At 63.9% G+C, this 24,334-nt stretch overlaps 1 protein-coding gene across 7 annotated transcripts; it reads left to right on the top strand.

Annotated features, from left to right (window-relative positions):
- The first annotated feature begins 38 nt into the window (after window positions 1-38).
- On the top strand, window positions 39-22,825 carry USP20 (ubiquitin specific peptidase 20). Of its 7 annotated transcripts, none has more exons than XM_045573611.1 (25): window positions 39-132; window positions 5,178-5,273; window positions 6,323-6,419; window positions 7,216-7,269; window positions 7,831-7,893; window positions 8,170-8,301; window positions 8,453-8,549; window positions 8,947-9,016; window positions 9,903-10,016; window positions 11,771-11,849; window positions 13,595-14,030; window positions 14,444-14,584; window positions 14,870-14,985; window positions 15,134-15,306; window positions 15,684-15,778; window positions 16,322-16,355; window positions 16,550-16,595; window positions 17,225-17,405; window positions 17,896-18,022; window positions 18,976-19,145; window positions 19,214-19,295; window positions 19,730-19,838; window positions 20,652-20,754; window positions 21,242-21,313; window positions 21,734-22,825. In XM_045573611.1, exons 3-25 carry the CDS (start codon window positions 6,339-6,341, stop codon window positions 21,892-21,894), a joined length of 2,736 nt encoding a protein of 911 aa, XP_045429567.1. In that variant the 5' UTR covers window positions 39-132; window positions 5,178-5,273; window positions 6,323-6,338; the 3' UTR covers window positions 21,895-22,825. The 7 variants fall into 7 exon arrangements, 6 of the variants coding, with proteins under 6 accessions (XP_045429567.1, XP_045429568.1, XP_045429570.1 ...); XM_045573612.1 differs by having other exon boundaries at window positions 5,178-5,297; XM_036416283.2 differs by having other exon boundaries at window positions 76-136; window positions 5,205-5,273.
- The last annotated feature ends 1,509 nt before the right edge of the window (window positions 22,826-24,334 follow it).

Here is a 24,334-nt window from a genome sequence, read left to right as displayed (position 1 = left end):
TTTGGTAGCATAGCCACCTCCCGATTGGCCAGCCGAGGGGGGGGAGGCGGGGCGAAGCCGGCCAGGCCCCGCGACCCTGCACAGCTCAGCCTGTTTGACTGGCAGGCTGCGGTGGCGCGGTTGCGAAGGCAGGTGAGTTTGTGGCTGCTGTCCGCGGGGTAGGGGGCCGGGCCCCCCGGAGCTGGGGCGACCCCAGCCCTGCTCCCGGCCGGCGGGGGCCCGGCCCTGCCAAATGCCCCGGCCAGGTGATCGGAGCCGGGGAACCCCGCCCGCCATCACCCTCTCCCCTCCTCCGGCGGGCGCCCAGGGGGTCCTCTGGGGTTCGGTCGGCCCACATCGAGCCCCGGGGGACTCGTCGTTCTCCAGGACAGGGGACGCCATCTCTTTCCTTCTGCCAGGGCCCGATCCAGCGTTGAAAGCATGCGTGCGGCGTCTCGGGGCGCTGACTTTTAGTTCCCCCGGGTCTGGGCCCTGACATATTTTTTCCTTTAGGGACAAAAGATGACCACTTATCAGTGGGGGTGAATTCAAGTCCCACGCCGATTGCCCCGCTGAAAATGACCCCCGCCATGTCTTCCTGAGGAGACGCACGTCTGATGCTTTGAACTCACAGATTTTTTTTTGATTTTTTTTTTGAGGCTTAGGGCTCCTCCTCCGGTGTTTGCCAGCCCTTGACCTTAAGGGGCCTTGTTTTTATCCTCTGTCACTAGGACTGTCGCTCTGCCCTTGGCCCCTTCTGCCCCAAGATGCAGAGAGAATTAAGTTCATTTCAAATATGGGCATCGCCAAACGCCCATCGGAAATAACTACATGCCTAAGCAGGGGCTTAGAAGGCTCAGGAACCCCTGAAGTAGTAGTTTTCCCATTGGAGGCCGGGCTTCCCTTTGAAAGCTCGACCTCTGAGTAAGCGCTCGTTACTAGGCTTAGTATTATCTCCTTGTGGCAGGTACTGGGCTAAGTATTATCTCGTTGGACTGTCCCAACAGGCCTATGAAGTCGATTCAGTTATTCTTTCATTTTGCAAACGAGAATCTAGGGCTCAGAGAGGCAATGCGTGCCTCGAGTGACCCAGCCGGAAGGTGGTGCGGGTCAGCGAGGGCCCACCTCTGCAGGCTGTGCACAGGAGCGCTTCAGGGAACGTTTGCTGCCGCTGCTGTGGCTGCCACCCAGTGGCCGGGGGAGGTGCTGATGGAGGCTGTTCCCTCTTCTGGAAGGCCATTCTCAAGCTGGAGAGCATTTCTGGAATGCCTTCCTTTTTTTCTGGAACAGCCTCCTCTGAGATGGTTGCTCTCTTCCCTGGACCGAGACAGATGCACTCGGACTTCTCAGAAAAGCCTTTTGGCTTTGACCAAAAGCTGTTTAGTAGCTGTGTGGCCTCCAGCCAGTGACTTTACCTCTCTGAGCCTCAGTCCTTCTTCCTTTGGTGATGGAGATGGAGATGGAGATGGAGCTGGGTTTAACTTCCAATATGGCCACCCCCAGGGCGGTTCTGAGGATTTATTTAGTGAGGTCTGTTAGTATCTGTGCAGTACGCGGGGCCATTCGGGCAGGGGCAAGTCCTCCTGCCAGGGGCTGGTGGGTGAGGCCAGGAGGGTCCCTGGAGGAGTGTGGGGATCCGGACTCGCCCAAGGCTGGAGGGGGCTGACTGCTCCGCTCTGAGAGCCAGCAGTGTGGTGGCCGCACAGCGAAGTGGGACTGGGTTAAAGGGAGGAACGTGTTGGGGATTCAGGGAAAATGGGGTTGCTTGGAAGTCTGCTGGAGAAGAGAGGGCAGGAGGGAGAAGAAGGGCACTTGTTCCGAGGGACAGAGGGGTGCAGGTGTGTGGGGTGAGGGACGGCTGATGGGGTGAGGACCAGGTTAGGGGTGTCCGTGTGCTGGGGGGGGGCTTGGCAGCGTCACCTTTCCCATCTTGAAGAACTTGGCTCCTGGCCAGGAGGAGGATGTAGGCAGAACCTCCAGGAAAATGATGAGTAATGGGCACCTGAGGCCTGGCCTCGGCAGCTGGTGCCAGGCCCGGATGTACCGCCTGCCAGCCTGCGTCCCTGGGGAGGCACTTCCCCGGCACTCAGTGCGGCCCCGGGGACGGGGAGCGGGGAGTGCCTGCCCTCGTTCAGGACCAAGCCTCTGGGGAGCCTCGCCCGCCGGCCCTGAGTGGGTGGGCTCGTTGCAGACTGAGCAGCTGCCTCCTTTCCTCCCCCGCTCTGCCCCGCGAGGACAGGCAGGCAGCTCTGGGGGGCAGGAGGGAGACGTGCTCGGGGGTCGCTGTGGTGAAGGTGCCACCCCTCTGGCTGGCATTTGGGGCACCAGCTCTGGGCAGGCACTTCACTGACTCTCAGCAGCACAGCCGACCAGCTGCTCTCAAGAGGGTCCGTTCCCACCCTGGCTGGGGTAGCTCAGTGGATAGAGCATCGGCCTGTGGACTGAAGGGTCCTGGGTTCGATTCCAGACAAGAGCACAGGCCTGGATTGTGGATTCCATCTCCAGTGGGGGGCGTGCAGGAGGCAGCTGATCAATGATTCTCTTTCATCATGGATGTTTCTTTCTTTCTTTTTAAAATATATTTTATTGATTATTTTTTACCGAGAGGAAGGGAGAGGGATAGAGATTAGAAACATCGATGAGAGGGAAACATCGACCAGCTGCCTCCTGCACATCCCATACTGGGGATGTGCCCGCAACCAAGGTCCATGCCCTTGACTAGAATCGAACCTGGGACCCTTGAGTCCACAGGCCGACGCTCTATCCCCTGAGCCAAACCGGTTAGGGCTCATCATCATCATCAATAATTCATTTAAGAGTAAGTTGCAGGCATCATGACTCTTTACCCCTAAATAGATTAGGAGCAATCATCTTCAACCGAGGACATTGTAATATGTAACCGGAAAACAGTTCCTATGTCCAGGAACTTGAATGTTCATCTAATACCATGTCAGTCTGTTAGGGCTGCCATATGGTACGACGGACAGGGTGATCTACACAACAGAAATGTGTTTTCTCACAGTTCTGGGGTCTGGAAGTTCAAGATCAAGGTGTCAGGAGATTTGGCGCCTGGCCAGCATGGCTCAGTGGCTGAGTGTCGACCTCTGAACCAGGAGGTCACAGTTTGATTCCTGGTCAGGACACGGGCCCGGGTTGCAGGCTCCATCCCCAGTGTGGAGCGTGCAGGAGGCAGCCAATCAATGATTCTTTCTTGTCATTGACGCTTCTCTCTCTCTTTCCCTCTCCCTTCCTCTCTGAAATCAAACACACACACACACACACACACACACACACACACACATATATATACAAACACATATGTATATATGTTTTTGTTGTTTTTCGTTTGTTTGTTTTTTAGGAGAGATTTGGTTTCTGTCGGCCGCCTGCTTGCTGTGTTCTCACAGGGTCTCTCCTCCTGTGTGTCCAAATTTCCTTCTCTTAGAAGGCTACCGGTTCAGACTGGACTCAGGCCACTCTAGACCTCACTGGAACCTAATTGCCTCTTTAAAGACCCTGTCTCCAGATAAGATCACATTCTGGGGGGTTAGGGCTTCCATATGTAAATTTGGGGGGTACAGTTCAGCCCACCGCAAACACTGTCCTCCAGTAGCTAACCCACATTCGCCTTCGTCAGCTGGCCCGCTGCTCCCCTTCACCTCGCTAACCCAGGTCCCAGTTCTGTGCCGTCTCTGGTGCCTTTTATCTGGAGCGGCGTCTCCGCCGGCGCTGAGAAGGGAATCAGGCTGTCGGAAGCAGACGTGCCGGCTGCCTGGGGACAGGACAGCTGTTGGCTTCCCTCCCTGGGGTTCCGCTTCCTGGCTTTGCTTTGATGTCAGGAGCTCCAGGAGGTGAGCGTGGAGCAGCCGGGAGAATCAGAGCCGCATGCAGCAGGCACCCGCTGTGACATACATGGCATTTCTTGGCGGGGCTGGAGGGGCCCCGCGTGAACAGCTGATGGAAGGTGCCCCTTGGCACGTGACTCACAGTCCGACCATCCCGGTTCCTGATTTCTGAAGCCTGGTCATAACACAACTTACGGTGCTAAATATTTTTTGAACATTCTTTTGTGTTTTTTTTGTTTTTTTTTTTAATTGATTTCAGAGAGGAAGAGAGAAAAAGAAACGTCAGTGGTGAGAGAATCATTGATCGGCTGCCTCCTGCAGACCCCACCTTGGGGATTGAGCCAGCAACCCGAGCCTGTGCCCTGACCGGGAATCGAACCATGACCTCCTGGTTGCTAGGTCGATGCTCAGCCCCTGAGCCACGCCTGCCGGGCTTTTTTGAGCATCTTGCTGTGCAGATATCATAAATGCAAACTCGGAGCCACCCTGAACATCCCCAGGATCAGAAGTCATTGCCCTTCCTGTGCACCGTCTCACCGCCCTCCCAGTAACCCCGTGGCTGTCTTTGTCCCACTTCATGGACGAGGACATGAGGATTGAGTGATTCCTCTAGAGACACACAGCTTGCAAACAATGAGAGCAAGGACCGGAAGCAGGGCTGCCGTCTCTGTCTCCGTCCTCTCTGTCTCCCTCTTTGAAGTGCCCGCATCTGGAAGGCTGTGGTGACATGTGCCTGTATCCTGTGGTGTAGGCATGTCAAACTCACAGCCCTCGGGCCACATGCCTCATTTATTTGGCCCGTGTTAGCCTTTGAGTTTGACATGCTTGCTGTGGTTGCTCAAGACTTGGGGGTCAGGGGTTCTGAGCAGCACAGCGTCGCGTTGGAGGCTCAAAGGATGATGGGAGGGTCCTAGAGGCATGCCCAGAGGGACTGAGCCACCTGCCCGTCCTGGCAGCCACAGGGAGCAGCAGTGGGAGAGGCCCTGGCCCTCTCCTGCAGACCCTGGAAGGTTCTCTGCTCAGAACCACAAAGGCCATGCCCAGCAGTGACTGGTGAAGGGCTCCTGGCCCAGGAAGCTGTGTGACTTTAAAACAACAGAGCCCAAACTGGCTTGGCTCTGTGGATAGAGCGTCAGTCTGCGGACTGAAAGGTCCCAGGTTCGATTCCGGTCAGGGGCATGTACATTGGTTGCAGGCACATCCCCAATAGGGGGTGTGCAAGAGGCAGCTGGTCGATGTTTCTCTCTCATCGATGTTTCTAGCTCTCCATCCCTCTCTCGTCCTCTCTGTAACAAATCAATAATATATATATATAACAACGGAACCACCTGAAGTGCCCGGTTTGTCCCCCAGGTGCCCTGCCAGCAGCCTCGCGTCCAGCCCACCGGGCGGCTGTGGACAGAGAATGTGGAGACCGGCTGCTGCGTGGGGGAGTCGCTGTCCGCAGAGGTAGGCCCCTGCTCCCCGACTCAGGTGAGGCCCTCAAGCCAAGAGGGAGGTGGAGTTTCCTTTTTAGGTGAAATAGTGGAATTGTGTTTCCATTTTTCTTTTTTGAAGTCCTCTTTTAGAAAAACAAACACAAATGAAATGGTGTGATATCTGAGGTTTGAAGGAAGCTGGCCATGAGCTGACTGAGAAGCTGGTGGTGGGCCATGGGAGTGCACCGCACGCTAGTTCTGTCATTTCCGCCGGGTTTGCCTCTCCAGTGAGTCAGAGAGAATGAGAGTTGGGGCCTAGGAGTCCGATGGACTTGTGTTCTAGTCCTCCCACCCGTGAGGCCGGACAAGGAGGAGCCGCTTCCCAGCCTGTGAGACTGGCTGACCACCGCTGCCTCCAAGATTGCTGGGAAGGATTGGGGATTTGACTTCAGAGAGAGAAAGAAAGAGGGAGAGAGATAGAAACATCCATGAGGAGAGAGAATCATTGATCGGCTGCCTCCTGCACCGCCTCGACTGGGGACCGAGTCTGCATCCTGGGCATGCGCCCTGACCTGACTGGGAATCGAACCGTGACCTCCTGGTTCATAGGTCGATACTCAAGCACTGAGCAACCCCAGCTGGGCATTGTTTTTGAGGAAATGAAGCGTGGGAAGCTCTTAGGCTGGTTCCTGGCATCTGATCCGCACCAGCAGCTTCTGTTCAGGCAGGGAGTCCGACGCCCGGCCGACAGTGTGGGAAGGGCATGGGGTCCCCCTCCCTCCAGCGGACACAGGGCCCCTGCTTTCACTGAGCCAGCACCCAGCCCCTCCATGGACCACACCTCGTTGTGTCTGTGGCTCAGCACAGCCAGGGGGGTGGCATCGGCACAACCCGAGGTCTCTCTCCACCCCACTTCCCAGCAAGGGGGTGAGGCTCGGAGAAGTTACCTAGCTCCCCTCGCTCGCCGGCTGATGGTGTGGCTGAGCAGGGACTCAAGGCCAAGGTCCTGTCCTTACCCTCTGGCCTCCCCGCCTCCCTCTGGCAGTGGCTGCCGTCTCACCTGGGACTCGGTTCCTGCAGGTGAGACCGGGCCAGCATGGGGGACGCCAGGGACCTGTGCCCTCACCTGGACTCCTTAGGGGAGGTGACCAAAGACGACTTGCTGCTCAAATCAAAGGTGAGGGCTCTGACGTGGTAGGGCCGAGGCCAGCTCAGGGCCTCTGGTTTCGGGGGACGGGCGTGCCTGAGGCAGCACAGAGCTGCCTTCCCATGGGCCTCACTCGTCTCAGCGGAGGCCTTCCCGGCGCCGGGTCCCAGCGGCCGTCGCCCCTCTCCTGTCCACCCGGGAGCACGGGTGCTCTGGCCGTTGACTGCCGAGCCCGTGTCACCTCGCTGGCACCCCATTAGCTGGGAGTGAGCCCATGATCATGGGGTGGGGTGTGGGTGGGGTGGGAGTGGGGGTGGGGGCGGGAAAGCCTGCAGCATCCGCTGAGCGCTCAGCCCCAATCCACCATCTGTCACTCAGGCCGGAAGGGGAGGCGCTGGTGGACAGGGAGAAGGCTCCGGCACCCGGACCGCCAGCCGCCTGGTGTTTTCTGGGGTCACAGGCAATGGTCCCCTCACTGTCCCAGACTCTGCGGAGTCACAGGCATGCACAGCCCCCACACCCCTTTGCACGGGGCCCGGAGCCAGGGAGAGCAGAGGAAGTGATGGGGCTGCAGAGTCAGGGGTCAGAGGTTCAAATGATATCACTGAGCGCGTCTGCAGGCACGTCATAAAACACGATTCCGACGCTGAGGTGTCAGTGGGAACCGGATCTAGACTAGGGGGCTGCTGAGGGCCCGCCCAGGCAAACGGCCTTCGAGCCGAGGCCGGTGTGTGCTCCCCCAGCAGGGGCGGGCGGGCTCCGGGGGACGAGGGGAGGGTGGTCTCCCCCGCCCATCACCTCTGCCGCTCCTCCTTCCTCCGCACAGGGGACCTGCCAGTCGTGCGGAGTGTCTGGGCCAAACCTGTGGGCCTGTCTCCAGGTGAGGGCTCGGCGTGAACATCCGTCCCCCTGTGGGTCCTTGGGCGGGGACAGAGCGCGTGGATGTCTCAGGGGCGGGTCCCACGCCAAGAGGGCCCCAGAGTCAGCGAGTCCCTGGCTGGCTACCTTGGCAGCCATTAAAAAACGACAAGAGGGGTCCTCGCTGGTGTGAGCAAGGGACAGAGCGTCAGCCTGTGGACCGAAGGATCCTGAGTTCAATTCCGTTCAAGGGCACATACCTCGGCTGCAGGCTCCTCCCTGGCCTGGGCTCTGGTCGGGACACACTGGGCCCCACTGCCTCCGCCCTCCAGCACCCCTCCCCCCTCGAATGTGGGTCCCAGTCACCTGCCCATCAGGAGTGTGATGGACAGGGCACGTGGAGGCGAGAGGGTCTGTGCCCGGGACTAGCTGCGCCCTGCCCGCCTCGCTCAGAGACAGGCCATTCGGGAAGCTGCAGGGTGTCCCCGTGTTCCTGCAGGCAGGGCCTCCCTGTGGATGGAGGTGGGGGTACAGCAGGTGCACCTTCTTAGCCAGCCCCACCCACCCTCCTCCCCTCTCCCAGGTGTCCTGCCCCTACGTAGGCTGCGGAGAATCCTTCGCCGACCACAGCACCATCCATGCGCAGGTGAGTGGCCAGCCCAGCCCTCCCAGCTCCCCAGCCTCTGGGCCTCCCAGGCTGCGTCTATAAAACAGGAGCGATCGCAGCAAAGACGCAGGAGCTCTGCGGTGCCTGCTCATGCTGGCTCGGGCAGCCCCCATTCCTGCTGGAGGGTGTGCAGACTGGCTCCCAGCCGCTGTCCCCCAGGCCCTGAGCTGAGAGCTGAGAGCGAGGCGGCCCCAGGCGGGCCTGGCTCCTCGGGGCCAGAGCCTCCGGGCCTGACTTTGGATCCTGCCCTTCCAGTTGCAAAGGCACAACCTGACGGTGAACCTGACCACGTTCCGGGTGTGGTGTTACGCCTGCGAGAAGGAGGTGTTCCCGGAGCAGCGGCTGGCGGCCCCCCTGCCGGCCGCCCCGCCCCGCCTCTTCGAGCAGGTGAGGGTGCCACGGGGTCCCCGGGGTTGGTCCCCGTGCTGGGGGCGTGGCCGTGGGAGCCGGCTGGAGGTCTTTCTCCGGGGGCTCATGGGCTCCCGCTCACCCCTCGGTCCCCTCACCCCTCTCTCTCTCTTCTGGGTCTGGAACTCAGGACTCCCCGCCGCCTTCCCGCCCTCTGAGAGCCGTGCCCATCGCCGTGGCCGACGAGGGGGAGTCCGAGTCAGAGGACGATGACCTGAAACCTCGAGGTAACAGCGTGCCTGAGCCCGGGCCGGGCCCCGCCAGGCAGGGCGCGCTGCACGCACCGGGCGTGGGCATGTCAGACGCCACATGGCCTGCTGGCTCCCTTGGCGCAGCCACCAGCCACCTCCCGGAGGCCCGGCCTCCTGCCCGTCTCCTGTGGCCCCGGGAAGCCGGCCCCTCCGCATGGCCCGTGGCTGGACTGAGGGCGGTGGGCGGGCGGGCGGGGGCACAGTTGTCCCGTTGGATGCACCGAGGTCATTCCAGCCGGCGAGCAGGAACCACACTAACTTCCTTGGCAGACACGGGGGCGGGGGGCTGGGGGGAGGGGACACCAGCCCTGGGTCCTCCTCTGGCGGCTAATCTCCGTGTGACTGTGCGCTCGCCCCTCCCACGCCGGGCCAGGCCTCACGGGCATGAAGAACCTGGGGAACTCCTGCTACATGAACGCCGCGCTGCAGGCCCTGTCCAACTGGTAGGTGTCCCCGCCCGCGAGGGGCTGGACTGAGCCCGGGCCCGGGAGGAGCAGCAGCCCCCAAGCTGTGCTGCATTTCCCACATCAACCCCTAAAAACAGACAGACGCCCCTAAAAACAGGCAGCACTGGGACCCAGGGACCCGCCACCAAACTCAGGGGGGGGGGGGAGCCGATGTGGGGAGGGTGTGGGCGCCTCACCCGTGGTGCTGGGAACCACTGGGACGTCCGGGCGCCGGGGAGGATGTACCGTCTCTGGAGGAGCTGTCCTCGCGGGGAGCGTTCAGGTCGACGATCGCGGTTTGCAGATCTGTGCTTTCTAGTTTTTCTTCGGGGAATGTCTGCTTCCTGTGGGGTGCAGTCAGTTTTAAAAGCATAAGGGAAGGGGGGGGTGTCTTCAGGCTCAGGAGGTCTCCGGAGAGCGGGTGACGGAGGGCCAGGCGCCCTCTCTCACCCACACCACAGCCCTAACGGGGGTCTCCCCTCCCCGGGGGAGGAAAGGGCTGCATGAGCCTCGGAGCCGAGCGCCACCTGCCGGGGGCACAGACAACCGCACGCCATTCCCGTCGGCACTGCGACCGCACATCCGAAAACTGGTGCAGGCAGGGGCTTCTCCGAGGCCTCTGCTGACTCCCGAGACGGCTCCCCCCAGGGCCGCTGCCTCCCATGCCCGCATCTCAGGAGGGGGCCAGGCCCCGGGCCAGGCTCCCCCATGACCTCGGTTTCAGGGTCACCTCTGAGGCGCAGCGTCAGGGCTCCAGCATAGGAACCGGGGACCCATCCAGCCCACACCGGTGGGCTCCTGCCCCGTCTGCCCCGGGCCCCTCCTCCCAGCCTCCTCACCGATGCCGCCCCTGCCTCTCTCCCTGCCCCGGCCACCCGGCCAGCCCCCCGCTGACCCAGTTCTTCCTGGAGTGCGGCGGCCTGGTGCGCACCGACAAGAAGCCCGCCCTGTGCAAGAGCTACCAGAAGCTGGTGTCCGAGGTCTGGCACCGGAAGCGGTGAGTGGCGCCGGGCTGGGCAGCAGGTGGTCATCGCCAGCTATTTCACACACCGGGGTGTGTGTGTGTGTGTGTGTGTGTGTGTGTGTAGGATCAGAGAGGCTGAGATAGCTTGCTCAAGGTCACAGCTACGAGAGATGGAGCCAGAACTTGAACCTGGTGCCCATCCAGCCGGCGGCCACTTTTCACGTGTGTGTGCGGAGGCCCGGGCCCCACCTCGCAGGTGCAGCGGGCGCTTTGTCGCCGTGAAATGAACTTGGATTAGACTCGTTTCTCCAGAAAAAGTCAAAACTGGAAATAATTTAAAACGAGAGCAGAGAGCTATATCCAGTGTAGAAGCAGATGGCAAAGCAATATGATGCAAAAGTAAAAAATACACATAAAACGGAAAAAACCACAAAGCAGTATGATGCAATACAACTCCAATGTTGTAAGAAGCCACGCTTGTTTAAGTAGTAACATGGAATATAATTTTGTATAAGTATCTATTTTCGTGGGAAAATCTAGAAACCTTAATGAAGCTGTCCCTGGGTGGTCATGTTTCCTTGTTAGGCGTTCCTGAAGTTTCAGGTTTTTCTGTTTGTGTTACTGATTTTTCTGTTTGTGTTACTTTCTGGTTACAGTCCACACTCAGTGTTACATTAGCGTCAGGTGTACACGTAGTGCGCTGGCCCTCATGTGACTTAGCGTGATCCCCTCCACCCCCAGGCCCGCCCGGCACCACAGCCACCGAGCACAGTACCGACTGCATCCCCGCGCTGTCCCCGTCTCAGTAACGCACACGTGTTACTTCTGAGATGAGAGAAGCCACGGTGGATACTTGGGAGTGAAACAGCTTTAAAGTGGGCTTATCATGGACTGGCGGGGTCGGCACCTCCAGGCAGGAGCCCTTTGCCTGGTGTGGCTATGACTTGATATTTTCCTTCCTTTTTAAAATATATATATAGCCGAGACCGGTTTGGCTCAATGGATAGAGCGTCGGCTTGGGGACTGACGGGTCCCGGGTTCGATTCCGGTCAAGGGCATGTACCTTGGTTGCAGGCATATCCCCAATAGAGGGTGTGCAAGAGACAGCTGATCAATGACTCTCTCTCATCGATGTTTCTAACTATCTCTCTCCCTTCCTCTCTGTACAAAATCAATAAAAAAAATTAAAAAAAAAAAGAGTTTAAAAAAATAATAATAAAATAAAATATATATATATATATGTACATATATATATTATTGATATTGTACAGAGAGGAAGGGAGAGAGATAGAGAGTTAGAAACATCGATGAGAGAGAAGCATCGATCAGCTGCCTCTTGCACACCCTCTACTGGAGATATGCCCGCAAGCAAGGTACATGCCCTTGACCGGAATTGAACCTGGGACCCTTCAGTCCAAAGGCTGATGCTCTATTCACTGAGCCAAACTGGTCAGGGCCTTATTTAAAATTAATCAATTAATTAATAATTAAATAATAAATTTATTGGTTTCAGAGAGGAAGGGAGAGAGAGAGAATCATTGATTGGCTGCCTCCTGCATGTCCCTCACTGGGGACCCGTGCCCTGACCAGGAATCGAACCGTGACCTCCCGCTTCACTGAGCCACACCGGCCGGGCCACCTTTTCCTTCTTGACCGTGGAGAGGAGTGAGCCTGCAGGGGCTCCTGCTGGGTCACCGCCCCCAGAGGCTGGTGAACCCGCCCTGTGTCTGTCCCCACTGCTGGCCACCTGTCACCCCACGGGCACTCACGGGTCTGCTTCCCTACAGCCTGAGCTACGTGGTCCCCACCAGCCTGTCCCACGGGATCAAGTTGGTCAACCCCATGTTCCGAGGCTACGCCCAGCAGGTAGGCACTGAGCGGCCCCGCACACCAGGGCCACAGCCCCCAGGCCTGGCCTTGACACCAGGACCGGCGTGGAGCGCGGCAGAGGCCGAGCGCCGAGGGCGGGTCCTCTCACCGCCCAGCCCTCCGCAGGCTGCTGCCGTCCTCCCCGCACGGCCTCCGGGAGACTGGGCTCCGGCCACACCCCCGCCCGGCACCGCGGCTGGGCCGTGTGGAGGGGGCCTGGGCACAGGCGGCCCAGCTGCAGCGTCCGCCTCGGCCCTGCGTTCAGGCGGCAGGTGGCTGCTCCTTTCCCCAGCCTCCGGCCAGGTCCGTGCTTGTTGGAGTAAACCGTTGATTACACGGTGTGTAAATCCGTAGAACACCTGTGAGACTGTAGCTTCGTGCGTAAAAGCACGGGGCCAAGATGAAGCAGAATGGCCCTGGCTGGTTTGGCTCAGTGGATAAAGCACTGGCCTTGGAAGGGTCCTGGGTTCGATTCAGGGTTTGATGTTTCCTTTTTAAAAAAAAAATTTTTTTTAATTGATTTCAGAGAGGAAGGGAGAGAGGGAGAGAGAGGTAAGAACATCAATGATGAGAGAGAATCATTGATTGGCTGCCTCCTGCAGACCCCCCACTGGGGACTGAGCCTGGAACCAGGCATGTGTTTGACAGGGAATCAAACTGTGAATTCCTGGTTTATAGGTCGACGCTCAATCGCTGAGCCAGGCTGGCTGGGCTCATCATTGATGTTTCTGTTTATTTATTTTTAAATACAATTTTTAAAAAATATACATTTTTCTTTATTTCAGAGGGGGAGAGAGAGATGGAAACATCAATGATGAGAGAGAATCATTGATCAGCTGCCTCCTCCATGCCCCCTACTGGGGATCTAGCCCACAGCCAGAGAATGTGCCCTTGACTAACTGAACCCAGGACTCTTCAGTCCCCAATCCGGCACTCTATCCACTGAGCCACACCAGCTGGCGTTCATCATTAGGGTTTCTCTCTCTCTTCCTCTCTGAAACCGATAAAAATATATTTTTAAAAATGACAAAGCAGAATGCAGCCACATACATACCTCAGCTCTGAGGCGGTGGGGGCTCCGGCCCCACAGCTGGGCTTTCGCCGCTGGCTTGCCGGTGGAGCCGGCTTGCCTGGCTGCTGTTCCTGCTGCCCGAACGCGGGGCCAGAGCAGCGGTCAGGAAGGCTCCTCCTCTCTTCCCCTCCCCGGGTCAGGGCTGCTGGCCTTCCCCTCCTCACCCTCAGCCGTTCCAATGCCAGGCTCCTGACTGGGGAGCCTGAGAGTGACGAGGTCACACAGCGATCAGAGCCCAGCGCCTGGTGGCCGGGGCTGCAGGGCCGGGACGCGCTGCCCATGGCGGCCTCGTTGTCCGGCTCTGTGCAGAGGCTCGTGCTGGGCCAGGGCAGCCCGCACCTCCTAAGGGATGGAGGTGTTTGTTAAGTGGTCACCGTAGTTACAGTCCTCTCTTAAAGGGGCCCTGCCTCACCCCATGGAGGCTCAGGGCGGTTCTGCAGCGCCCAGGTCACACACAGCACCTGGTGGAGGGGTGGGATCAGGCCTGGCTGAGCTGTCCCATCCCTCGGGCACCCTCCTGCTGTACAGGCGCCGCTCCGAGCCTGTGTGCCCAGCAGAGGGGGTTAGGGCGGTGCTGCAGACGCCACGTGAGGGGCCGTCAGCGCGCCTGCCCGGGGCCAGCAGGCCTGGGCAGGGCCCCCGGGAGCCCGGTGACGGGCCCTGCTTGCAGGACACCCAGGAGTTCCTGCGCTGCCTGATGGACCAGCTGCACGAGGAGCTCAAGGAGCCGGTGGTGGCGGTGGCCGCGGCCCTGACGGAGGCCCGGGACTCGGACCTGAGTGACTCGGACGAGAAGAGGGAGGGCGACCGCAGCCCGTCGGAGGACGAGTTCCTGTCCTGCGACTCCAGCAGCGACAGGGGCGAGGGCAGCAGCCAGGGCCGCGGCGAGGGCGGCTCGGTGGAGGCGGAGCTGCTGATGGGCGAGGAGGCGGGCCGTGCCATCTCCGAGAAGGAGCGCATGAAGGACCGCAAGCTCTCCTGGGGCCAGCAGCGCACCAGCTCCGAGCAGGTGGACGAGGACGCGGACGTGGACACCGCCCTGGACCCCCGGCCCCCGGCGGCCCAGCCCCCATCGCCACGGTCCGCCAGCCCCTGCCGGACACCAGGTACCAGCCGGCCGCTCAGGGAACCACGCCGTTTGTCCAGCACCCACTGTGCGCCAAGCACCTACTGTGTGTCCAGCACCCTACTGTGCGCCCAGCACCCACTGTGTGCCAAGCACCCACTGAGCGCCAAGCACCTACTGTGCACCAAGCACCCACTGTGTGCCAAGCACTGCCATGCTCCGTCCCCACTTCCCTGGGGGGTTTTCTACCACAAGACCCAACTTCTGGGTGAGAAACGGGCTAAATAATAGGTCCAGACTCATTTAGCTGATAGAGCTGGCGTGGAATTCAGAGCTTGCCCTGGAACCCTGCCGTTGGGTGGGCACAGACGGGGGGCCCGCGGCAGTTCAGGCCTGAGTCCCGGTAGGAGGTGCTGGCTGCCCTGGCCCAGCACGGCCCCTCTCTGCCCACAGAGCCCGACAACGAGGCCCACATGCGCAGCGCGTCCCGGCCCTGCAGCCCCGCCCACCACCACGAGGGCCACGCCAAGCTGGCCAGCAGCCCTCCCCGCGCCAGCCCCGTGAGGATGGGGCCGGCCTACGTGCTCAAGAAAGGTGCGGAGGGCTGGCGGGCGGCAGGCAGCGGGGCCGGGAGGGGAGTCCTGCTGTGGCCGCCGGGTTCGAGCCATCCTGGCTGGGCTGGGCTGGGCTGCGACTCTGAACCCCCCCTCCCCACCCCGGGGACCTGAGTGGGGGAGCCCCATCGCACAGACCATGACCAGCGCCAGGAGTGGAGCGCAGACCTAGTCACGTGACGCAGGGATCTGCCCCCCACGTCCTGGCCGAGCGCCTGAGCCCGGTCCTGGCCCGCGGGCTGGACCCAGCTCCCTCTGCCCGCAGCCCCGGGGCCGAGCTCAGGCAGCCGGCGGCGGAAGGAGCAGCACTACCGCAGCGTCATCTCCGACATCTTCGACGGCTCCATCCTCAGCCTGGTGCAGTGCCTCACCTGTGACCGGGTGAGCGCCCGCTGGGGCCGGGGAGGGGGAGCAGGCCCTCTGCCTCCCGCCTGCCCGCCGGCGGCCGGGACTCGGGTGCAGGCTCCGCGTGGTCTGAGCGGGGCGGGACTCTGGAGGGTGGACACCGGGCTGACGCTGGACTCCACAGGTGTCCACGACGGTGGAGACGTTCCAGGACCTGTCGCTGCCCATCCCGGGCAAGGAGGACCTGGCCAAGCTGCACTCGGCCATCTACCAGAGCGCGCCCGCCAAGCCCGGCTCCTGCGGGGACGGCTACGCCGCCCAGGGCTGGCTCGCCTTCATCATGGAGTACATCCGACGGTGAGCCACGCCCGCCTCCCTGGTCCCCGCCCCGGAGGCCCCGGAGTGTGTAGGGCTGAGGGCGGAGTCCAGGGAGCTGGAGGGGAAGGATGTGTGGGGCCAGCTAAGTCGGGGTGTCCCTGTCCGCGCTGGATGGCTCTGGGATTGGAAGGCAGCACGGGCAGGGTGAGCAAGGACGGCCAGCGGGGTCAGGGCCCACAGGCGAGGGAAGCGAGGCTCAGGGCGCGAGGAGGCCGCTCTCCCGGGACCCTGTGCCGCTGGCTGGCGTCCCAGGTGCCTGGCTCCACCCTGGGCCACGAGGCCCCGGCCCGAAGGCCCCCAACGCTCACCCCTGCTCAGGCCCTGGCAGCACCGCCACCCTTTGTCTGTCCCCGCAGGTTTGTGGTGTCCTGTACCCCCAGCTGGTTTTGGGGGCCGGTCATCACCCTGGAGGACTGCCTCGCTGCCTTCTTCGCTGCGGATGAGCTGAAGGGTGAGCAGGCTAGTGGGGGCGGGTTTCCGGGACTCACTGCAGCCTCCCACCGCTGCCCGCCTGGGCTGCACGTCCCAGTCCACCCCCTGGTGGCTCCTAGGGGTCCCCGTTTTCTCCCCTCACCAATCTGGTGGTGACGGCGATACGCGCGCTCATCCTGCATTTCCTTGACTATTGCTGAGCGTGAGATGCTTTTCGCAGGCATCTCGGCGTTAGCAGTCCCGTTTCTGTCCTTTTCCCGTTTTCCTGCTGAGCTGGGCCTGGCCTTGCAGGCCCCGGAGGAGCAGGAGTGGGGGTGGGCGCCCAGCTCTCCGTGGGCCTGTGTGAGCTGAGGGCGGGCACAGGTGGCCTTGCTGAGCTGAGGCTGTTCCCTCTGCGCCCAGCTGGCTGGAATCTGTTCTCATGAAAAGATGGGCACTGCCCTCCATCAGGTGGCGCTCTGTGCCCACCGAGGAGCCCGGGCCTTATCCTCCGTCCTGTGGGGGGAGGGCGTGGCCCGGGCAGCTGCCTACCGTTCCCCTGCTGACCGCCTCCTCCCTGCAGGAGACAACATGTACAGCTGCGAGCGGTGTAAAAAGTGAGTGCCCCCGGGCTCCTCCGCCCTCGCCGCCGCCGTGCCCGGTGCCCGCACCCCCCCCCTGCCCCCCCATTCCCCAAGAGGTGCCACCCTGACCTCGCAGACATGACGGGGTGGGGGTCAGGGTGCTTGTCCGGGCCCTCACCCGCCCCTCAGGGCCGTCACCGCCTGTCGCCTGCTCTCCTCCCTCCCAGGCTGCGCAACGGGGTCAAGTACTGCAAGGTGCTGCGGCTGCCCGAGGTGAGAGGAGCAGCCGCCACTGCCCGCCATGCCTCCACTGCCCACCCTCCCCACCCACAATGCCCGCCCTCTCCGCCTCCACTGCCCACCCTCCCCGCCCGCCATGCCCGCCGGCCTCTCTGCCTCCACTGCCCACCCTCCCCACCCACAATGCCCGCCCTCCCCGCCCGCCATGCCCGCCGGCCTCTCCGCTGACGCAGGCTGTGTGTGAAGGAGGCCGTGGGGCTGGGCCCATGGCGAGGGCCCTCCGGGGTCTGTCACTCGGCACCCTGAGCGGCCTCCCTCCTTCCTCACCACGAGGCAGGTGTAGGGTGCCCTGGGCACCGCCATGTGGGCAGCTGTGCAGGGCGGGGACCTGGCCGGGGGGTCCGGGAAGGCCTGTCTGCGTGAGCCCCAAGGATGTGGGGTGTCGCCTTGGGGAGGGGGCGTGGGGCAGGGACAGGAGGGGGCCGGCTCAGCTCGCTCCGCGCAGGGGCCGCCCGTCCTCGGGCCCCGCGGCCGGGGCCTCGGAGCTCAGCCGCTGGCTCCGTGTCCAGCGGAGGTGGGACCCGAGGGGGCGGCAGGGCAGGGCGGGCAGGGCCCAGGGCGACGGGCCCTGCTCAGCCCAGAATGACCCGCTCCTCCCCCAGATCCTGTGCGTCCACCTGAAGCGCTTCCGGCACGAGGTCATGTACTCGTTCAAGATCAGCAGCCACGTCTCCTTCCCCCTCGAGGGGCTCGACCTGCGCCCCTTCCTGGCCAAGGAGTGCACGTCCCAGATCACCAGCTACGACCTGCTGTCCGTCATCTGCCACCACGGCACGGCGGGCAGTGAGTGCCCCCCCGGCCGCCCGGCGGTTCCCGGGCACCTCCTGCCCCCCCCTGGCCCGGCCGGTGGTTCCCGGGCACCTCCTGCCCCCCCCCCGGCCCCCCCGGCGGTTCCCGGGCACCTCCTGCCCCCCCCTGGCCCGGCCGGTGGTTCCCGGGCACCTCCTGCCCCCCCCCCGGCCGCCCGGCGGTTCCCGGGCACCTCCTGCCCCCCCCCCGGCCGCCCGGCGGTTCCCGGGCACCTCCTGCCCCCGGCCCCCCGGCCGCCCGGCGGTTCCCGGGCACCTCCCGCCCCCGGCCTGGCCCGCTCCCAGGGCATCTCCTGCCCGGCCCGCCCGGCCGCTCCCAGGGCATCTCCTGCCCCCCCCCCGCCCGCCTGGCTGTTCCCAGGGCATCTCCTGCCCCCCCCCCGGCCGCCCGCTCCCAGGGCATCTCCTGCCCGGTGCCGGCCGCCCGCTCCCAGGGCTCCTGTAACCCGCCCGCCTCTCCGCAGGCGGCCACTACATCGCCTACTGCCAGAACGTCATCAACGGGCAGTGGTACGAGTTCGACGACCAGTACGTCACCGAGGTCCACGAGACCGTGGTGCAGAGCGCCGAGGCCTACGTGCTCTTCTACAGGTGTGGGCGCCGGGGGCACGGGGGTGTGTGTGTGTGTGTGTGTGTGTGTGTGTGTGTGAGTGAGCCGGGGCTGCGGGGGTGTGTGTGTGTGTGTGTGTGTGTGTGTGAGCCTGGGCTGTGGGTGGGTGTGTGTGTGTGTGTGTGCCGGGGCTGCGGGTGTGTGTGTGTGTGTGTGTGTGTGTGTGTGCCGGGGCTGCGGGGGTGTGTGTGTGTGTGTGTGTGTGTGTGTGTGCCGGGGCTGCGGGTGTGTGTGTGTGTGTGTGTGTGTGCCGGGGCTGTGAGTGTGTGTGTGTGTGTGTGTGTGTGTGTGAGCCGGGGCTGCGGGGGTGTGTGTGTGTGTGTGTGTGTGTGTGTGCCGGGGCTGCGGGGGTGTGTGTGTGTGTGTGTGTGTGAGCCGGGGCTGCGGGTGTGTGTGTGTGTGTGTGTGTGTGCCCGGGGCTGCGGGTGTGTGTGTGTGTGTGTGTGTGTGCGTGCCCTGGGGCTGCGGGTGTGTGTGTGTGTGTGTGTGTGAGCCGGGGCTGCGGGGTGTGTGTGTGTGTGTGTGTGTGTGTGTGTGCCGGGGCTGTGGGGTGTGTGTGTGTGTGTGTGCCCGTGTGTGTGCGCCGGGGCGGGCATTGGCGGGCCTGGACCTGGTGCTCTGCTCCCGGGCTTACTGGGCGCACGGTGGTGGTGAAGCCTGGAAGGCCGTTAAGGCCCAGGGCTGAGAGTTTACATTTCTGAGAGAGAGCCCCCTGGTGCGGGGTGTGGGAGCCCGGACGGTGGGTTTGGGTCTTCTGTGTGGTCCCAGGAGGCGACGGAGGCCAGGACTTGGCAGGGGTGTGGGAGCCCATGTGCGGACAGGTCGCCCGCCGAGGGGCTCGATGGTTAGTCGGAGGCCGGATGGGGAGGGGGCTGCTCTGGGGCAGGCGTGGCTGTGCCCGCGGAGGGATGCGCAGCGGCTCTGTCCCCGCCAGGAAGAGCAGCGAGGAGGCGGTGCGGGAGCGGCAGCAGGTGGTGTCGCTGGCCGCCATGCGGGAGCCCAGCCTGCTGCGCTTCTACGTGTCCCGGGAGTGGCTCAACAAGTTCAACACCTTCGCAGAGCCGGGGCCCATCACCAACCACACCTTCCTCTGCTCCCACGGAGGTGAGGGCCCTCTCGGGGGTCGGGGTGCAGGGGGGCGGGCCGAGCCCCCACCTCTCCTCCCCCCGCAGGCATCCCGCCCAACAAGTACCACTACATCGACGACCTGGTGGTGATCCTGCCGCAGAGCGTGTGGGAGCACCTGTACGGCAGGTAGGGAGAGGCCCCTTCCAGGCAGCACCGTGTGGGCCCGCGGGCAGTGGGCAGGGGGGGGCGGGCAGGGCTGCCCGGCCCCACGCCGCCCGGCAGACGGCATGGAGCCTGCAGGGCTGCCCCTGCAGCTGAGTCTGCACCGAGGAAGGCCAGTGCAGTGAGTGCAGGCCCTGCCCTGTGGGTGGCACTCCTGCGGGCCCCGTGCTCCGACCTGCAGCTCCTCAGGGTCCGGCCGGGCAGGCTCAGCCACAGCCCTGCCCAGGGGCCAGGAGGGGAAGCGGGCATTGGTGCAGCCTTGGTGACGCACCGGCCTGGGCAGGCGCCCTGCTGGGGACTGGGCACGCTGGCACATGGCGTGGCGCCCAGGGAGCGGGGCAGGGGCCCCCGGCCCCCGCCCTCAGGGTGCGTGTTTCTCCCCCCCCCCTCCCCCACAGGTTTGGGGGCGGGCCCGCGGTGAACCACCTGTACGTGTGCTCCGTCTGCCAGGTGGAGATCGAGGCGCTGGCCAAGCGCAGGCGGGCGGAGATCGACACCTTCATTAAGGTGCGCGGGGGGTGGGGCGGGGTGGGGCGGGGTGGGGGGGCCTGGGGGAGGTTGTCGCCGGCCTCCAGCCTCCGCAGGGTCACGTTGGGCCTGCGTGGAGGCTGTGCTCTGTGGGGTCATAGTGGCCGGGGCCTGGCCCACGTCGCGGGCCTTACCCGCCAGGACACACACACACACACACACACACACACACACATGGGTGTGTGTGTAAGGTCAGGCCCATCTGCCTGGTCATTGTGAGCAGCTGCTGAAGGAGCCAGGTGCTGCTGTTTGGGGCTGGATGGTTCTCTCTCTCTCTCTTTTAATAGATGTTTATTGGTTTCAGAGAGGAAGGGAGAGAGAGAGAGAAGCATCAGTGATGAGAATCATTGATCAACTGCCTCCTGCACGCCCCCCACTGGGGATGGAGCCCACAACCCGGGCCTGCGCCCTGACCGGGAATTAAACCGTGACCTCCTGGTTCATAGGCTGACGCTCAACCCCAGGCCCGTGGCCGGGCTGGGCGGGTCTTTGTGGGGCTGTCAGAGCGGGGCCTCGGGACCCCCCGGTGTGCAGCGGTGGAGGGCCGGACCCCGCCCCGCGGCCATGGAGACGGGACAGGGCCAGGCGGTTCAGGGCGAGCCCGTTCTGCTGGGGAGACAGCCGCGGCCACGGGAGCTCACGGCGGAGACTCAGCGGCGTCAGCGGCCGCGGGGACGGCCCTTCTCCGCGGACCGACGTCTGGGGGCTCAGCCTGCTCCCGGAGACGCAGTGTGGGGTGAAGCTGGCGGGCAGGGTGGGGGTCCATGCTGACGCCCCCTCCCCCCGCCGCAGCTGAACAAGGCGTTCCAGGCCGAGGAGTCGCCCGGCGTCATCTACTGCATCAGCATGCAGTGGTTCCGCGAGTGGGAGGCCTTCGTCAAGGGCAAGGACAACGGTGAGTCCGGGCTCCGGGCCTGCAGCAGCGGGCGTGGCCGGGACGGCGGAGGCCCCAGGGGCTGCGCTGGGAGCAGAGAAGGCAGGTGCTCCTGCAGCTGTCTGCCCCCGGCTGCCGGCCCGGGCGCTGCTCTGCCCCTTCCTCCCGCCTCTCCTCTCAGGCTGACGCCTGAGGAGGCTGCCACTCCCTCCCGCCCTCCTTTGGGGATTCTGTTCCCCTGAGTCAGGGCCAGTTGGAGATTACAATGCCCTTCGCTTACCATGACTCACTTAGCACAGCGCTGGGTCCGGGGCGAGTGCGAGGCCCGGGGAGGCCCTGTGCGGCCGGGGCCCCCTCCTCACCTGAGGACGCCCACTGGGCTCCGGCCAGGACGGCTTCTGGGGTCCCGGGGGGCGGCCTCCTGCAGGCTCGCTCTTACCTGTCTGGTGGAGGCGGGCACGGGGTCCTCCCGCCGGGCAGCGGTGCTGAGTCCGGCCGTGTCCCTCAGAGCCCCCCGGCCCCATTGACAACAGCCGGATCGCGCAGGTGAAAGGCAGCGGCCACATCCAGCTGAAGCCGGGTGAGCTCAGCCCCGCTCCCCCTGCCCGCGGCCATCGGCCCGTCCTTCCCGCCTTCCCGCAGCCCCAGCCCTGCGCCTGCGCCAGGCCAGGCGGCCACCCCGGCGAGGCCTGGCCAGCAGAGGGGCGGGGCCCTGGCCTCCATGTGGGTCCTCGGCCCCCTCCCACCTCCATGGCCTCTGCTGGCCTCCTCCCTGCCCGCCCTTCCTGCGGGCCCACCCCTGAGCCGGGGCCACAGCCAGGCGGGCGCCCGGTCAACCCCCGAGGCTTCCACTCCGCTTTGCACAGAAGCCTCGGCCGCCCTCCCCCCAGGGCGCCTGGCCCCCCCGGAGCCCCACTGCCGGGACGGTGGTTCCATGGGGGTGCAGGGGCCCGGGGTGTGCGGGCAGCACCCGCGCTGACAGGCGCCTCCGGGCCCGCAGGCGCCGACTACGGGCAGATCTCCGAGGAGACCTGGGCCTACCTGCACAGCCTGTACGGCGGCGGCCCCGAGATCGCCATCCGGCACAGCGTGGCCCAGCCGCCCGACCCGGACAGCCTGCACGGCGAGCAGAAGATCGAGGCCGAGACCCGGGCCCTGTGACCTCCGGGCTGTCTGTGAGCCCCCTCCTTCTCCAGAGACCCCCGGTGTCCCTGAGCCGGGGCCCCGTGCCCTCCTCGCTGCGGGGGCGAGCTGCCCTGAGGAGAGCCAGTGGCGGGAGAGGCAGGCGGTTGGGCCCAGCGGGTCTCCGTCCCGGCCCCGCCCCCTCGGCCAGCGGAGGCCCAGCCTTAGCGCCGAGCTCTCAGCAGGGGCTTTGGGACAGAGGGTCCGAGAGGCCGGGGCTTCGTGGGCGTTTCCACGGGGGCCTGGTCCAGGCCCGAGGCCCGCCTCCCCCGCACCTCCCCCGTCAGAGAGACTCCGAATGCTGGGCTGCTCTGCTTGGAGCCTCACTCCGGAGGGCTGTGTCCGAGGCCACGACCCGGCCTGTGCGGGCTGGACCGGCCCCCAGGAGCCGGTGGGGAAACGCGCTCTCGCTGCTGCCATTTGCTGCTCATGCAGCTCCCAGGGCGGCCAGGAGGGAGAAGCTCCGCCCGCCTAGCGCCCATCGCCCAGCGCCGGCCCGGCCGGAGGTGTGGCCCGGAGCGCCCTCTGGGTGCTGAGTGAGGCCGCTGCGGCCGAAGTGAAGTGGGGGGGGGGGGGGGTCCCGGAACCAGAGCCCCAGACACTGTGGACTTCAGTCTCCGAAGCCGCAGGTGTGGCGGGACCCCAGCGGGCTGGGCCCTGCAGCTCAGGCCTCGGCCTCGGCCTCGGACCCGGGGCCTCCCCGGCGATGGCAGAGCAGCCCCTGGGGTTCTGGGCGTTTGCCGCGGTGTTTGGAGAACTGCTCCTGCACCACAGGGACCCCCAGCCCAGGGCCACGGTGTGTGTCGCCCTGTGGGTGACACGGAGCTTCCGAGGTGCGGGCTGGGAGCTGGCCCACGTCTGTGCCGTGTAGTCTGTGTGCGAGATGCAGAATAAAGCACCCATGTTCCCCGCGGCCTCGCTGTGTCTCCGTCACGGGAGGGAAGCCTGAAGCCCTGTGTGCGGGGGAGGGCGGGCGTTCCTGGTGACACGGGGAGCAGGAGGGTCTTGCCTGGCTCTGATGGCAGAGGGGCTGCAGGAGCGAGGACGCAGCGCCCGAACCAGCCCGGCTCCAAGGGCTGGGCCCCTCCTGGCGCCACACCACAGACTCGGTGCCACCCCTCCCGGCAGTGCCCTCCCGGCCCCCTGGGCCCCGCCGGGCACCTCTCCTGGCGCACGGAGCTCCGGACAGTGAGCGATGCCCAGTCTGGTCCCCGCGGGCAGGTGGGTGGGTGTGTATTTTGGGACTTGGGGGAAGAGAAGGCCTTGTGTTGCCTGTTCCTTTAAACTTCACGTGAGGTGCCTTCGGGCATGTGCGGCACTTCCGCTCACACAGGGATGAAAGGGTGGCAGTGCTGCCCGCTGTGCACCCGCCAGGCCTGAGAAGCCAGCCCTCCGGCTCGCGGCCCCTTCCACTGCGGGGTCAGGCCTGGCCTCGCCCCTCGCCCCTCAGCCCCCGTTTCCCCACAGCGGGGGCCTGAGCGGGACCTCTGCTCTGCCACACCGGAGCGAGGGGTGGGACCCACCTGCGTGTTGGGCTGGGCTCTTCCCGCTGAGCGTGGAGGACGAGAATGGAAACGTTTGTCTGGGGCCTGAGTGGTTTGGGGTGGGAGACGTTTGCTTGTTCTACGCAGTGTTTCCCAAACTTCTCTCACGATGAAGTGGGGTTGTTAAACTACAGATTACTACTACTATTACCACTAAGAAGCGCTAAACTAGAATTTTGGGGAACATACAGGTAAAATTGTATACTTAACTAGTGCTCTAAGCTTAGTATACAATTTTACCTGTATGTTCCCCAAAATTCTAGTTTAGCGCCTCTCAGTTGGGACTCAGGAATCTTTAGTTTAACAGCTCCACCAGGTGATCCTCATCGTGAGAGAAGTTTGGGAAACTCTGAGCTACAGGAAGGAGAGAAAGAAAGAACTAGGCACAGCTGGCCTTAAAGTGTCTCCCGTTTTCACTTGAAATGCCTGGCCCTCGCGTGGCTCAGCCCGACTCAGCGCCGGAGCCCCAACACAGCACAGGAGCCTGCGGCTGCTCCGTGCACAGACCGGAGACAGGAAGTGTGGGCTGTGCCTCCATCCTGTGCCCTGGGGGCGGGGGTCTCCCTCCAGCAGCACCCCTGCAGCCGGGGAGCCTGGCCGGCTGCTCGGTACCTGCCTCTCCACCTGGCTGCGCTTCTGCTCACAAACCTGCTCAGAAATACACCTGCCGGCGCAGCCCCCCTCAGGCCTTCCTGCTGCCTCCCCGCTCCTCCCGCTTGAGTCCCGCAGACACGCTCTCCTGCAGGCCCCTGGCTCCAGCCCTGAGGGCCGTGGGTTGCGGAGACAGGACGGACGGGCGGGCGGGAGGGAGCCGGGAGCTTTTCAGTGTGTTCAGGAAAGCAGCCCAGGACGGTGAGGGTTTGACACCTGCCAGG

The sequence above is a fragment of the Pipistrellus kuhlii genome, unplaced genomic scaffold, assembly GCF_014108245.1.
Source record: "Pipistrellus kuhlii isolate mPipKuh1 unplaced genomic scaffold, mPipKuh1.p scaffold_m20_p_53, whole genome shotgun sequence".
Taxonomy (NCBI): domain Eukaryota; kingdom Metazoa; phylum Chordata; class Mammalia; order Chiroptera; family Vespertilionidae; genus Pipistrellus; species Pipistrellus kuhlii.
This window is presented reverse-complemented; position numbering and strand designations above follow the sequence as displayed.